At 39.1% G+C, this 14904-nt stretch overlaps 1 protein-coding gene across 12 annotated transcripts in view; it reads right to left on the bottom strand.

Moving 5' to 3' along the window:
- ABLIM1 (actin binding LIM protein 1) overlaps positions 1-14904 on the bottom strand; it is a 193983-nt gene that overhangs the window by 75977 nt on the left and 103102 nt on the right. For all 12 annotated transcript variants that reach the window (XM_069020088.1, XM_069020080.1, XM_069020087.1 and 9 more), the window contains 2 exons: positions 13556-13739; positions 11972-12081 (listed from right to left, as the gene is read on the bottom strand). In XM_069020088.1, the coding sequence (XP_068876189.1) occupies positions 11972-12081; positions 13556-13662 (217 nt within the window). In that variant the 5' untranslated portion in view covers positions 13663-13739. The remainder of the gene's footprint in view (positions 1-11971; positions 12082-13555; positions 13740-14904) is intronic.

Below are 14904 nucleotides of genomic sequence, written 5' to 3' on the forward strand. Positions count from 1 at the left end.
GAGTCAGTCCTATTGACTAAAGGGCATGACTTTTGTTTGTTGAATAATGGGCCAGAAGAACCCCAAGCATGTGCTGCACATTCCTGCTATCCAGGAATCCACCATTTGTATGTCCCTCCTTCTATCAGTATTCTTCTTCTCAAATCCCTTAAAAAAAGGAGGGGAGGGGGACTAAGCACCATGGTATCTTGTGACAAAATGCAAGTCACAGATGGTAGACACAACTTGGACTCGAAAGGCAGCCCTGAGATGTCCTAATACCAGGACTTTGCTCTAGAGGACATATGTTACAAGCTGAAATCATGAAATGACAAGGAGTGACACCATGTAATGTATCCCTCTGCTCTGCCATGACAGCTGAAGGCTCCATGCCAGTCTGTGATGACAGCAAAGGCTGGAACAGGTCACCAAGGGAGGCTCTGGAATTTCCAGCACAGGGCTGAAGAAGGGACAGACACGTGGCAGGGTGGCTTTGGCATGCTGATCTTGCCTTTGGTTTGGGGAGGATACTAAATCATCTCTTGAGGTCCCTTCCAGCCCTCTTAAAGCTAAATCTGAAGCCATGCAACGTGACTTTGTGAGAACGAATGAGATCCTCCCCCCAGTCCCAGTGTGTGCTGAACAGCAGTTTTAAAACAGCGCATTAGAACATCCCATTTCCCAGCTCCCTAGCACTCCTGCTTCTTCCTAGTGTGCCAGCTTCCACAACCCTGACCTGGGGCCAGTCACACTGTGATACATTCCCTGCTATATTTTCCATGTTTTTTCATTTTATCCGGGAAACTTCTGTGAAGCTGAAGTTTCTCGGAAATGGAATCAATAAAGAGATTTTTAAAACAATTTCCGAGGCAGTGGGAATAGAGAAACTGCCTTACACAAAAGGTCTACCTAGCCCAGCATCTTTATCTTTAGTGATGCCAAAACCAGATACATGGGGGAATAGGGATCCATGAAGTACCTCTGACTGTTTAATAGCTTCTTTGTAAGCCAAAGTCACAGTAAGTCTGAGCACCAGACTTACTATTGCGCTCATGTTTAATACAAGGGGCTGGCAACACCCTTTTATCATTCTATAGCCCCAATGACATCTACACTCTTCCTGGGCTCCTTGAAGTGTTTCACAAAAGGAAATTAACATCATTTCCATTCTGCTAATACAACAGACACATGGAATGTCTAGAATCAAAGGAAACTAATAGCCCAGCACTGTTGTGTTAGGCTGAGATGGCTTTTAAATAAACCTGATTTTAATTCTGGAAAAACTGTTGGGTATATACATGAAAAGCTAGCAATTATCATTATCTCCTAAAATAGAAAGTGAATAGGGCTGGGCTGGGCTAAGAAAAGACCATTTGTTCATCCAAATTCTACAAATAAAAGCCATTATGATCTCAGGCCTGCATCAGGCACATTTAAGCCTTTGGCTGAATGTCATCAGCGTATGCAGGCAGGATCTCAGTATCACATTAAGCACAATCTGTATCTGTCTAACCTATAACCAGCACATGCTGCAAATAAAAGGGCTGGGAGGCAAGAGTTGCAGTCCACAACCATATGCCAGAGCAGACTGAAAAAATCTGAAAATCCTTTCCAAATTTGTGTACAATGATTCTCACCCATGGTTCTCTCTGGCTTCATACCTGGGTCTAGCAGACTGCAGCCCTTGCAACTGAGGTTTCTTGAATTTTCTTTCTGCCATATAACCTGGATTCTTTCTTACTCCCATTCCTTGCACATCACACATTCAGCAGTGCCAAGATAACAAAGAGGAGGAGGCGGACAGTGCAGTGTGCTGGTTAAAATGCAGAGCGAGCAGTACAGCTCCCCTACGCACTTACAAATATGTTGTATTTGACATGTCTGGGTACAAAAGAAAATGCCTGGACAAAAGGACTGTGATGTGGAGTCAGCCAGCCCAAAAGCATAGGAAAAGGGGGGGACAAAGCATGGCACTATAATACAATATATGATTTAGACCTCCACTCTCCAACCACTTTTAGCAGCCCCACTAAAAGATGCAGGTCAGGCTGAGCTGCCACTCATGACACCTTGCTTGTAAAGATATGAGAAAATGTGTTTCCCTTTTTAGCATCTGCATCACCCCAGACATCCAGGAGTGAAGCATCCTGCACAGCAAGCCATTTGTCACTGTCTAAATTAAGCAGCTGATTTTCTGCCTTTGCCTCCCTCCCCTGCTCTCAGCCAATAGTGCACAGGTGAGCTCAGGGCTGATACAGCTGGATTAACCCTCAGCACACAGAGTACAACTTTTACCCACTCCCATTTGGATTGCTTTGAAAATTTAATAGCAAATATACCTTTATCCCACATTCTCTGCTCATCCCATATGATTTATGACAGAGAAACCATCTCTATGTGCTTTTGTCCTAATAAACAGGGTTATGCAAAGTCATGTGAATGATTACACCAACTCTGCTCCATGCAGGGTTAGCTCTGTGAACAAAGCTAATAGCAGTCTGATTTAATGATTAATAATTAAGTCACCAAAGAGTTCATTTCAATCCTGATGGCCATCAGAAGCACATGTCTAATAGATAAAGTCTGAAGCTGCCACAACCCCCATGAGTCACAGGTATTTTGTACTCTTATTACACTCCTTTTGTAACTATTTCCCCTCCTCATAAAACATTGATATGTGAGTTTTACAAAGACAGCACCAGTAGGCTTCTGCTCTGAAATAGGAAAAGCAGGGCAGAACTGGGGGGAATTTTTGTTATTATTTTAATACTTAAAAGAAACAACAAGTTTTCATTGGAATTACAAAGAAATACATTGTCAAACATAGCTGGACCTAAAGAGCAAGTGATTTGGAAGTGATGAAAGAGGCAAATATTATCACTGGAGTCAAGGTCAAGAAATCTGTAAGTATAAATAGCTCTTAGTCACCTTGAAAAAGAACTTATATCCCAGTAATTCTTCTGTGGCAATTTGAAGGTTGTGCAATTACAATTTCTCATAGAGGTAGAGAGACCAGAGGTTTTTCTCAGTCACCCTTTAACCACAGATCAGGCAACGCCTTCTAAAGCCTTGCTTTAAAATTGAAAGGTTTGATGATATCATGCAGGCTTTTCCAGATCTTCAGGATATTTCTGTCAAAGCTAAAAATACAAACTCACTATGTTCACAGCATGACAAATGTTTTCAAAGTTTAAAGCATAACCATTTGGTCATTGAGACCGTGATAAGTTCTGGAAGTCAGAGAAGGACATACAATATTGGGAAATTTACATGCAGGATTTAAATCTGAGCATGTAACTCAAGAAATTTGCTGCCAACCCCCTTCTCTTTGCCACTGCAAGGATGGGAAATGTTTGTCAGAACAAATTCGCTATTGCCCTTTTGCTGAAGGCAAAACAAACCCACACAGGCAGCCTTGTGCTCCCGAAATCTAACAATAAGAGGCTGGGCACATACAATGGAGGGAAATAAATTTCCCATGGGAAGTGCAGTATAGCTTTGACAGTTTATTATAAATGGCAAGTTGGGAAAAACTGATATTTTCAAAACAAATAAGTAAAGAAAGTAAAACTATTTTAGTTGATAAAATAGGGAAAGAAATCACAATGGCATGAACTGGCATTCTTTACTTGCAGCACAAGTCCCTGTAACCGAGTGCCCAAAACAGACTTGCCTTTTTAAGAAAAAGGTTATTGTACCTCTTGACTAGATCATTAGACCCATCACTAGTGGTGTCCCTCAGGGACCACTGTGGGGCCCAGTCCTGTTTAGTATCTTTATTCATCCTCTAAACTCCGCCATGGGAGGTTTAGGTTGGACGTGAGGAAGAATTTCCTTGGAGAAAGGGTGATTAGACATTGGAATGGGCTTCCCGGGGAGGTGCTGGAGTCACCATCCCTGGAGCTGTTTAAGGAAAGCCTGGACGTGGCACTCAGTGCCGTGCTGTGGTTGGCACAGTGGTGTTGGGGCATAGGCTGGACTCTGTGATCTCAGAGATCTTTTCCAACCTAAATGATTTTGTGGTTCTGTGATTACTGTAAATTGCTCTTTCATCACCTGATTTAATTTAAAGTGATTCAGAAGGATGAATGCTCTTCCCCAACTCCAGTTTGGCCTGTATTGATTTGTGTTAAGTTTTTAATAGAGAAAGGCAATCCCTTATTTCCACATCTTTCTACACCTTATTCCCAAAGGAGACCAAACCAAATGACCTTCTGGCACCTCACTCCTGCAAACTGTCCCTGCAAAAATCATATCACCAAGTTAACCTTTTTCCATTACATCAATCCCAGTCCCTTCTTCAACCCAATCTTTTATACAGGTGTCTGAACTGAGAACAAGAGAGTGAATGAAAGAGGAGGAGGAAGAAAGAGCAAATGTACTACATACTATGTAAGAGAAGAGCTTTTAATTGTCCTACAAAAGATAGATGAAGTTTTTGGGTTTCTTCCCATCCCAGCACCCCCAGAGTCCCACCTGTAAAAATACTCTGAAGGATAAACCAGGGCCAGGTACATCTAAGCTGAGGTCAGTCTTTTATCCTTTCATTTCTTTTACCACATTTCAGTACTCAGGTAGTTCCAGCTGAATTCAAAGTCACAATTCCCACTCACAGTACCCCAAGGATTGCACCATTAGCTCAGAGCTGCATTGTTTAATACCCAGCTCATGGATAGCACATTGTGTCTCTTCATTTGCAGACTATTTTGGATAATTTTCAACTGTTACTCTTGGAAAACAAGCAATTCCAACAGGGTAAAACCTCCCCAAAATAGGAATGAAACTTATGACAACCTCTAGGAAGGTTTTTATGCCTGGATAACATATGGCAAACTAAGGTCTTGCTAACAGCTAATTCACTTTTCACATTCTTTTGAAGTGACCTCTGATTCCTGACTTACTACCTGGCAGGCTTTCTGAACATGACAACTCCCAGATACTCCTGTCCCTGGGGATCTCCTCTATAGTTGTGTTTTCAAGCTAGTGATGCCTCCTCATGCAACACCCATTTACTGAGGAATTCCTTGCACCTCCCCCAGAACTTCCTTCAGAATCAGCTTTTGAGTAGCACTCCTCCAGTAAAAGCTAAGGAGACGGACATGTTTGGATTTCCAAGTTCAAGATGGGGTTACACTTAAGCAAATAAGAACTGATACATATTTAGTACTCTTGTATAGTCCATTCACAATGTTTTTGTCCAATTTACTGTAACACAAAAGTATCCAAAAGAAATGGGGAAACCAGACTGGAAACACCTTCCTGGAGAACAGTTATTTTTTTAAAAGGAATTTTCTGACAGAAAACTCATAAATCAGAAACTTCCTGCCCTGCTACAACTATATTTTAAATCCAGTTGCTGCTCGATCACCCAGAAGTTTCTAACAAAGCTCCTACACCTCTAGAGAAGGATCTAAGGCAATTTATAAAGCAGCATTAAAATACCAGTCCTCTTAAAATAGGAAATAGCTGAGCAAATGGAAGCTGCTTGAGTAATTTACCCTTTTTTATGAGTGAGGACATAAATGAGGACTAAAATTAATCCTAGAAAGTAATTCAAATTACAAAAATGCCTCAAAAACTGCAAGCATTATTGAAAAGAATGAATCATCTTGAAACAATCATACAAATGGGCCAGTGTCATTGGAAGAATTGTACATTCTTAGGCACAGTCTAATGGCTTTTGCCAGAAAGGAACTCTGCTTGGGTTTGCATAATTTCTTTGAACTTTTATCATGTCATGAACATTGATTTGCTTCTTTTATTCTTAAAAAGGGGGGTATGGTAAAATTTTAGACCCACTGTATGCTCAATATATTAAGTCATAAATGTAGCTGCCCTGCAAGGATATTACAATCAAATTCAGACTAAAGAAATTGAGAATTAAAGAGTGACAATTAAAAAATAAAGGATTTCATTTAAAATCAGAATTTAAAGTTTTAGTTAAATCATGGGATCTGAAAACACTGGGAATAAACTTGCTTTCCTTTTCCCATCTAAAAGAAAAAGAAAAAGTAGGTATGATAAGATGTACCACTTTTAAAAATTTTAAAGACATGGTGATCCAAAGTAAATAGTTTTAAAAGCTACAGACTTTGAAAAATATAAATTCCAAAATTGAAATGTATTTTAATGCATTTACATTCTTCATATGTCTAGCATATTTCTGAAAGTAAAGAATATCCACAGATACTTCATGCATTCTAAATAACATTTTAACTTTCATTCAAATAGAGCTTGACAACTCATTAGCAAAAACAGTTGTTAGGGAAAAATATAGATGTTAAATAATATGATGACTTTATGCAAAGCTATATTAGTTTAAGTAGATGTGTACAGTTATGAAGTACCCTCATGTTTATCAATTAGTATTTTATAATTAAAAATCTAAATGTAAACCAAGGTTACAATCAGTCAGACTAATCAAGGTTTCCTGGGTCATTGAACAAACCATGATTAAAATCAATGATTTAAATCACAGTATTTGAAATCACTCAGCAGTGATGTCCATGGTATGCCTTTATTCTGTGTTAAGTTTAAAAAAAGAAGGGATACAGGACTATGTGAGCCCCTTCTGCCAAGTTCTCAAAACCCTCAACTGAATCTCCAGCAGCTAAACACAGGCTTGAATGCCACAGAGATATGGGAGTGTTTCTGCTTATGCAAGCAGACAAGCCAAGAATGAAATGAGAAAATCTTAGTGTTACAGCACACATTAAACCCTTAAGGCTCAAAATTTTAAAAACTTAAACTTTTAAAAATTCATGTTTAAAACCAAAACTGTTGAGCCTCTCTAAGTTCCCCAGGGCATTCACTGAAGTTATGGATATTGTGGGTGAATATTCCTTCAGACAAACTCAGTGTCTCGCACACAAGGCCCATCTCCATCTGTGCCAAGTACCTGTGTAGCTTTGACACTGTTGGAGAATTGGAGAATATTTCCTAAGAATAAGCTCAAAATCATGTGTTGGACGTTGCTCAACACTCTTTAAAGCCAAAAATCACTGCAGATATCTTGCTTACCAACAGCCAGCCAACTTTCCCCTTCAGTTTTAAATTCCCTAAGGAATTGAAGGAGTTTTCAGAGAGCTCCGGAAAAAAATTATAAAGAACAAAATAATGAAGAATTAGTCAAATGTGGCTGAACAGTTACAAATCCAAGCTGCAGACTTTTCCAAGAACTATGATAAAAAGGAATTTTGCATCCATTTTAGCTAATTTCTAATGGAGAAGTCTTTAATGCTTATACATCAGCTCTGACATTTCTGAATATTGGCAGCAATCACCTATGTTTTTATCTAATGAAAGGACAGTTATGTCCTGTCTATAGGACTGCACTGAGAATTAGAGAGCCTTTAAAGGAGGACTGCAAAGTAAATTTGCTCCTTCTCCATTTTGATGCTCTGTTGTTTCAAATACAACCTCACTTTTATGACACTTCCTGGGCAGTGAGGCAAAAGATGACTCCTATTTTTACCTTCCCACCTCCTCCTTCTTCAGCAGGTATGGTATGTCGGCTCTGCTTTACTTCAGTATTACCAGAACCTTATTGGAAATTTCAAGTATTTACTGGGAGATTTACTGCCTGCATCTTTTTCAAAGAGATAAGGCTACTGAATAATTAACAAAGATATCTTTCTCCCACAAGTTCATTAAGCATTAAGCTTATTATTTATATCACAATAGAGCAAAGATTCCCAGTTCCAAGACAAAATCCAACCCTGTTAGACTCTGTGCTGATAGGCATGAAAGCATTTGTCCCACAAAACTGACATTCTTTGAGCCAGAACACAATGTGCAAAACAGACAAGGGCAAGCACACAAAACATGATGTGAAATCTCCACGTGGACGCCGGCTGGTTGGGGAACAGCTGCACAAGGATTATTCATGCACATGGAACATTTTGTTGGTCAGTTTGAAAACTCTGGTCCACATCTTGGCTTGTAATGCTCTTAACTCACAGGAGAGACTGTTACAAAGAAAGGGAAGTTGAAATATCTTCCCTCTGCTTCTTTCCAAACTGTATCACCACTGGGTACCTCGGCATTTACAGGACACAAGGATCTATTTCACTGGAAAGAAACTATAGTGAAAGTCTTCATCACCATTTCAGAAGATGAATTTTTCAAAATGAAAACTCCTGTTAGGTGATTGTAATACTTAAGTTTCTTTTGGATAGAGAGGTTTGTCCCAGAAAACCCACTTTTCACTGGAAATGCAATTTCTCAACTAGTTCATGTACATCACTAAAATGATCCAACCTTTCAGCAAAAAGGTAATCAGAAATAATTAAAACTTCCAGACCAGCATACAGACAAGGAACCAACAGAGAAAGGGCTCAATGTCAGGTAGAAAATGGTGTAACATTCTTATTACTGAAGTGCTTTATTGTGGAAACAGTGAATTACCCAAGGAAAAAAAAAATCTCTGCTTAAGGAAGAGGGACTAAACTATATTCAAAGACATGTAATCTCTTCTGAATTTCAAAGATGATGCCTGAGCCAGAAGAGTGCTGGCTCGAGTTGCACAGCCTGCTGGCACCACCTCCCGTGCCTGTCCCAAGTGGGGGGATCTCTGTACAGCTGCTCTGCTCTCAGCTGGACTTTTCACAACACCTCTTGTGAGTTCAAGAAGAAATGCAAGACAGTGTGGTACTTCTTTAAAATGAAGGTCTGACTGAACTAGAGATTTTTATTCAAAGTCTGCATCAGTTCATTTACCAGCTGTTTTGGGGAGAATTCACTGATAAAATGCCCTAATGGAGGGCATTTTATACAACTATGCAACTGCACAGTTGCAGCTTTGCCCAAAATTTAGAAATAGCAGGTGCCTGCACAACTGCTTTTCTGGAGAGACAACATGGACCTTAAACACAGTGTGTTACCATGCAGCCAGAACACAACAGAGCGTAGAAAAAGCTTCAGACAGTAAAAACCAGGCAGTCATGATGCTGAATACAAAACCTGGACACTTTAAAACATAAGTAGCAATTACTGGGATACATTATTGCATTACTCCTTTATCAGGTCCAAAGAAAAAACTTTATGTCTTTGACAGAATCTTGAAAATTCTAAACCATCCAAGGCATCAACACCAAACTTTTAGTTGGTGTTATCTACCTGTCCCCTGTTTCTGTGCTGCTCTACATCTGTCCCAGTCACTTTGCTTTACAGTTCACATGCCATTTATCAAGCTGTCATATGAAATAAAACAATAACAAAACCAAACACCACTCATTTCATTTGTCTGCAAAGTTATTTACAGGTATTTGATATTAGATTTCCTGCTGACTGAAGGAAGATCCCAAAGTTTGTGCACTGCGTATTCCTAGCAGTGGCCAAGGAATAGGATTGATTAAATTATAAATTATGATTACTCTATAGCATCTGAATACTGAAGGAGACTGTTTTAAAAAATTAGAATAAAAATGGAGTCACTGAATTGGTTCTTCAAGAAAATAGCTATAACTCCAGGTAACACATGTGCAATGAAAGAAATATTAATATAAATAAGGTAAATAAGTACTATGGACCCATCTAATACTAAACAAAAAAAGGAAAATGAATTATTTAGTATTTTCCCATCTTATTTTCACTGGTGTACACTACAATAGAGTGTAACAATATTCAGGTCCATGTTATTTGAGATGTTAACCCCTGTACTTGGAGGCATTTGATTTTCCTTGTAATCATCCAAGCAAAGTTGTCGGTAAGTTTTCATTTGTGTGAAGTAACAGACACCAGAAAATGGCATGTCAGCATTAATGCAGACATTCTAGGATAGAAAGCTTCCTTTTACATTACACAAGCTAATCAAACCTGATACATTTGCAGTCTACTGAATTCCCTCAAACTTTCTTTGTTCTAAGGAAAGTCTCCTCTAGTGACCTACTTGAAAGTGACCAGGGGAAGCTGACAACAGTGTAGGATATAAAATAGATGCATAGTGTGAATCAGTCTCTCCTAAAAGAACTTGTATTAAAAAAAATCCTTTCAAAAAATGGCAAAGCATTTGGAAAAAAAAAATTATATGTATATTAGCCAGCAGGAGAAACCTGGAAGTAATCTGAAACACTTTACACTAATTAAAATTAACTCTTTGGTGCCAGCAAGAAAGACTTTTCTGTATCTAAGTCAACTTTTGCACAAAGCTAAAGCATCAACTGGAGTATCTTTGAAGACAGAGGATGCTTCATTGATATTTTTTTTATTGATTAGTTCTGAACTTATGAACATAAACTGTTCTCATTTTTATTTGTCTGTTTTGGAGATTTTTGCACTAAAATGACCTAAAACTCTATACTATACATTTCTACAAGTCTTTGTCCATAAAAGAACAAGATGCACCATGGCAGGTGCCTACAGATTTTGAAGTAGTGCACTCTAAGCTGTTGAGAGCAGGAGCTCTCTTGCTGTGTGGAATGGTAAAGCAGCTTGTCAGCAGGACCCAATTATGACTTAAAAACCCAACAAATCTCATCACAAGAGATACGAAACATTGCTTTATAATCCTTGCTACCTATGGCTTCACTGTGGAAGCCAAGAAGCAATTCCAGAAGAGACCATGGCTGTAGAGAAGTGACTATCCAGCTCTTTGGCTTGCTCAGTATCAAACAAGTTTAACCTGTCATTTTCTAGGGGCATTTTGGCACCTGGAGTCAGGCATGTGGCGAGTGCCACACTGCTGGACAGGTGTGCCACCTTTGGAGAGCCAGATCCAGATTCTTCTATGCTCTGGCATGCTTAGAAAAAGAATGTCAGTACTGTCCAAGGTCCCTATGTCTTGCAGTTCCTTGCCAATTATGCCTCCTAAATATCAATTTCCACATAATTTCTCTGTCTCAGAAGGATTCTCTGGGTGCCTGAAGTCCCTCATAAATTTTATGTTGCTTTTTGAAGTCTTATAAGGCATTTTTCAGGTTCCTAAATTCTTCCTTAACTGATTAGGCCTGTTCATTTTCAGCTGCAAATCTACAATTACAGTGGAAAAGCAGCGCTTCCCAGACAGAGAGGCATGATAACAAAAAAAGTCTCTTATTTTCCCTTCGTCTAAAGGTTTGATTACATGTTCTCAGGCAAATCAGATAACCTGAGATTCACTTGAGTCATTCACTAAGCACAAACATTATCCATCTTTGCCTTCCATAGCACTTCATAATCCCAGGATCTCAGAGCCAAGTACCAGGACAAAATACAGAGTGTCTCCCTGAAGGAAAACTCCCCGGTGTCACAAGGAAAGCTGTAGCCATTTTGATGTATAAAACTACACTGGGGGAGTGCTGAGTACAACGCAGCAGTCAGAGAAAGAAATCCCCAGAGATTAAAAGAATTAACTACCAAAGGCAGAGATTAGTATCAGTAATTTACAAATTACCTTTTAAAAGTGTTAAAACCCAACAGCAAGCCAACTTAATTTCCCTCCCAAACTTTCTTTATTCTCTCTCTTTCCCTTTAACATGCTTTCTGTGTCTTTTGTAATGGTTTCCTGAGGTTCTGATCACAGTATCATTGTGGCATCAGTCTACTGGAAGCATAATCCTGGGAATACTCCTTATAAAGGATACTTTAATTGAATTCTTAAATAGTAGAAGAAAATTAATTTCCTCTCACCTCGTCCCCTTTTGAATACTTAAACCTGCACAATTATACATTAAAGAAATGAAATCTATCGACTTTGAACCCTCAGGTTTTATCAATTATATAGCTTTCCAGTGCCTACCAAAGCAAAATTAAAAAAAAAAAATTAAAAAAAAACTTTTAAAAAATCCAGTCATTGGGGAAAAGTAATTTTTCCACATTGAAATGCCTAAATGTCTCTTCCCACTGGCAGTAACAGGCATTTTTATGAAGAAAAAAAGAACCAAAGAAAATCCCAGAGATAGTTCACTTTTCCAAATGTGAATAAAAACACCAGAAGATTGCATTATGTTAGTTTCAATCAAATGTTAGTGAGCCTGGAAAAGTGAGAGGCTTCAGAAATGAGATGGCAACTTACTGCTTGAGGCAGACAGTTCTCTTGGGCTGGAGGACATCGGCTGAGCACACATCTGACAGAGACAGTCCCTTCCATTAAAGGTAACTCGATCTCCTGGTGGAAATGGACGCCTGGAAAGTTAAAGAGAAAAATTTACTTTTGCAAAGGTTATGCCAGAATTTTTTCTCTGTTCCCCATGCCTTGAGCTTCCTGCCTTCCTCCAGTGCAATCAATATTTTACTGAAACTCAGGCCAAATAGTTTCTGCAATGTGGCCTTGGCAAAGCCAGGCACTGGAAGAAATCCAATCCATGGATGCAAGCAGAGCAGAGGTTAGACTTGCCTTGTATTTTCATTTAAAAAATATTATCAAACATATCTAAATAGTAGAGACAGTGAAATCTGCTAAGACACAACATCTACATTTATGATGGTGTCAGCGTGATGTTGTGGACAGCACAGGATACAGAAGAGAACTCAAAGAATCAGAACTGTTCTTGAGGCTGGTGAAGGAATGTGGAGCTAGTCACTCATAAATGTTAAGAATGTGTGTTAGGCAGAAGTTGACATTGCTGTTAACTCTTATTTGGTGCCTGAACCAGAGGATAAGCAACATTTTGTAACTCCAGATCTTTAATAAGGAGTGTTAGCTGCTGAGTGCAGACCCCTGCTACACCCCACCTCACTCCAAAACCGCTTAGCAAATGAACAACTGCTGATTTCAACAAAACAAAATGTTTCAGGCATTGTTTCCTTTCCACTGCCATCTCTAAGTGGGCCAAAAATAAACCAGCAGCAATACTGAATTTCATTAACCTATTCCAATGACTCATCTTTTGTTCATTCAACATAAAAAAATTGATGCAAGTCAATGTACAGAAAATTGATGCCATGTTTCACACTGTCCCTGGGAAATAAAACTACAACATACACATTATATGATTACCAATATGCAGTAAATTCACACACTATTTAGAAACAGAAAACAATCAAAATTCTTTCAATAGAAAAGGGCTTGAAAAATGTACCAGGGTAAAGGACAAAGTACTTCAACTACTCATCAGAGATAGGAGTTTAAAATGCTACCTTTCTCCCATCCACAGAACCTTAGCTAACTTCTTTTTACTTGCTGTAGAACTGAAGACTAGTTCTCTTACTGAGGGCAAGAAAGAGTATTTGGGAAGAGGGGTAGTCCCAGCAGTCCCAAAGCGACATGCTCTCACATGATTGTTTGACTGTCCTCAGAACCCAAATGTAGCATCCAGAATTTTGCTTTACTTCATTTCTCCCACCAAGGTGGGCTGATCACCTGAACTCAACCCATGTCCATTATCTCAACATGTAAGCCTCACACTTAATTCTTTCAGATATGAAAGTAACTTTCTGAGAACAGGGAACTACTACATGTAATACAAAAGCTGTGTCCCTCAAATAAATGAGTGGCATTTTCAAGACTCTTCAAGTCAGACCTGCAGCAGATCTTTTATGACCAAATAAATGCATCCTCAAGAGAAATACATCTTGAGACTTGTGTCTCATGGTGATACCTTTCTTCATGTTTTCCTTGAACTGGGTTCCCACCATGTTATCTGAAGGGATGACTTACTTGCAAACAGTACAGGCAAAGCAGCTTGGATGGTAAGTTTTCCCCAGGGCTGTCACTACTTCACCTTCCACGAACTCCCCACAGCCATTGCAGCGGGTGCCATACATGCGCTGGTAGTCCAAGGTGCAGAGATACTCGCCATTCTTAATGAAAAAGCCTCCTTGTGCCAGGTCACAGCCACACACTGGTAGAAAAAAACAAACCACACAGATTAGAAAAATATCACTACCAAGGATGTTAGCTGATCAATTGTATCAGTAAAAGGGGGAGGAGCCAGCCAAAGATTTCTGTGACTTGGCAGTTTTCCACTGTAAAATGCCTATTCACCCAAACCAGAACACATCACAACCAGGTGCCTGTTTTGCTTTGAGGAAATATTCAGAGTCCTGCATTGGCATTTCTGGTCAACACAGAGACAGAAAGCAATTCTACCTCTAACAGCCAAACTCCATGAAGAGAAAGTGCCATGGGAGATGGGAGATTGAATTTCACACTGTGCCTTTAGTTTGGATTGAACAAAGAACTTGAAACTACCTATTTAGTGTTCCCCCATATCACCAAAAATTTATACCCAGCTGCTCCCAGGCACTTTGGTTTCAGCCACTCCTCCTGCTCCTCTGTATATTGCTGTATCTGTGTAATTCAGTAAGAGAAACCACTCTTCACAGCAGTCTAGTACATTAACCTAACTCTGCAAGCAATTCCATCTCATCCCCCTTCATAAGATTCAAGTATGTTCAGATCAAATATCAGAAATATTGAATATCAGAAATTCTGATTATTAAGGAAAAATAAATAAGCAGCAAACTAGGTCCCTGAAGTTACACAGTCCTTGAAAAATTAAAATATGAAATACAGCAAGATTGTCAGGGAAACTGGGTTCAATTCATCTTTCTGCCATGAGACCGAAGCACAGTACTCTGCTCAACATTCATTCTTGCCCCTGTTAAAATGGGCTAATATCCTTTTAGCTACCTGCCTTAAAAATTAAAATTGCTAGGCATTTGGGGCAGGGATTGCAAATTTTCTTTGTCTCTTGCCCAGTCCTGGAGGTCTAATGATGGCTGCTGTAACAATAATTAATAGAACAATAATAAACAGTACTAAAATGCAGCTTAGAAGGAAAGCAGTATCAGTACCAGCATTTTTCCGGTTTCACATTTCTGCATAGAACAGTGATAATATTCCATGTGCAAACAAATTAAATTTCATGGTGGCATTAAATCCACAAGCAGCCAAAACTCAATTATCAGTGACTGAGGAGAATTACAAAGAACTACTGTTAAGGCTCTGTTATAGTGCTGCAAAATGTTCCAGGCTGGTTTTTAGGTACACTTCCAGAAAAAAAA

Source organism: Aphelocoma coerulescens, chromosome 6 (assembly GCF_041296385.1).
Source record: "Aphelocoma coerulescens isolate FSJ_1873_10779 chromosome 6, UR_Acoe_1.0, whole genome shotgun sequence".
NCBI lineage: Eukaryota > Metazoa > Chordata > Aves > Passeriformes > Corvidae > Aphelocoma > Aphelocoma coerulescens.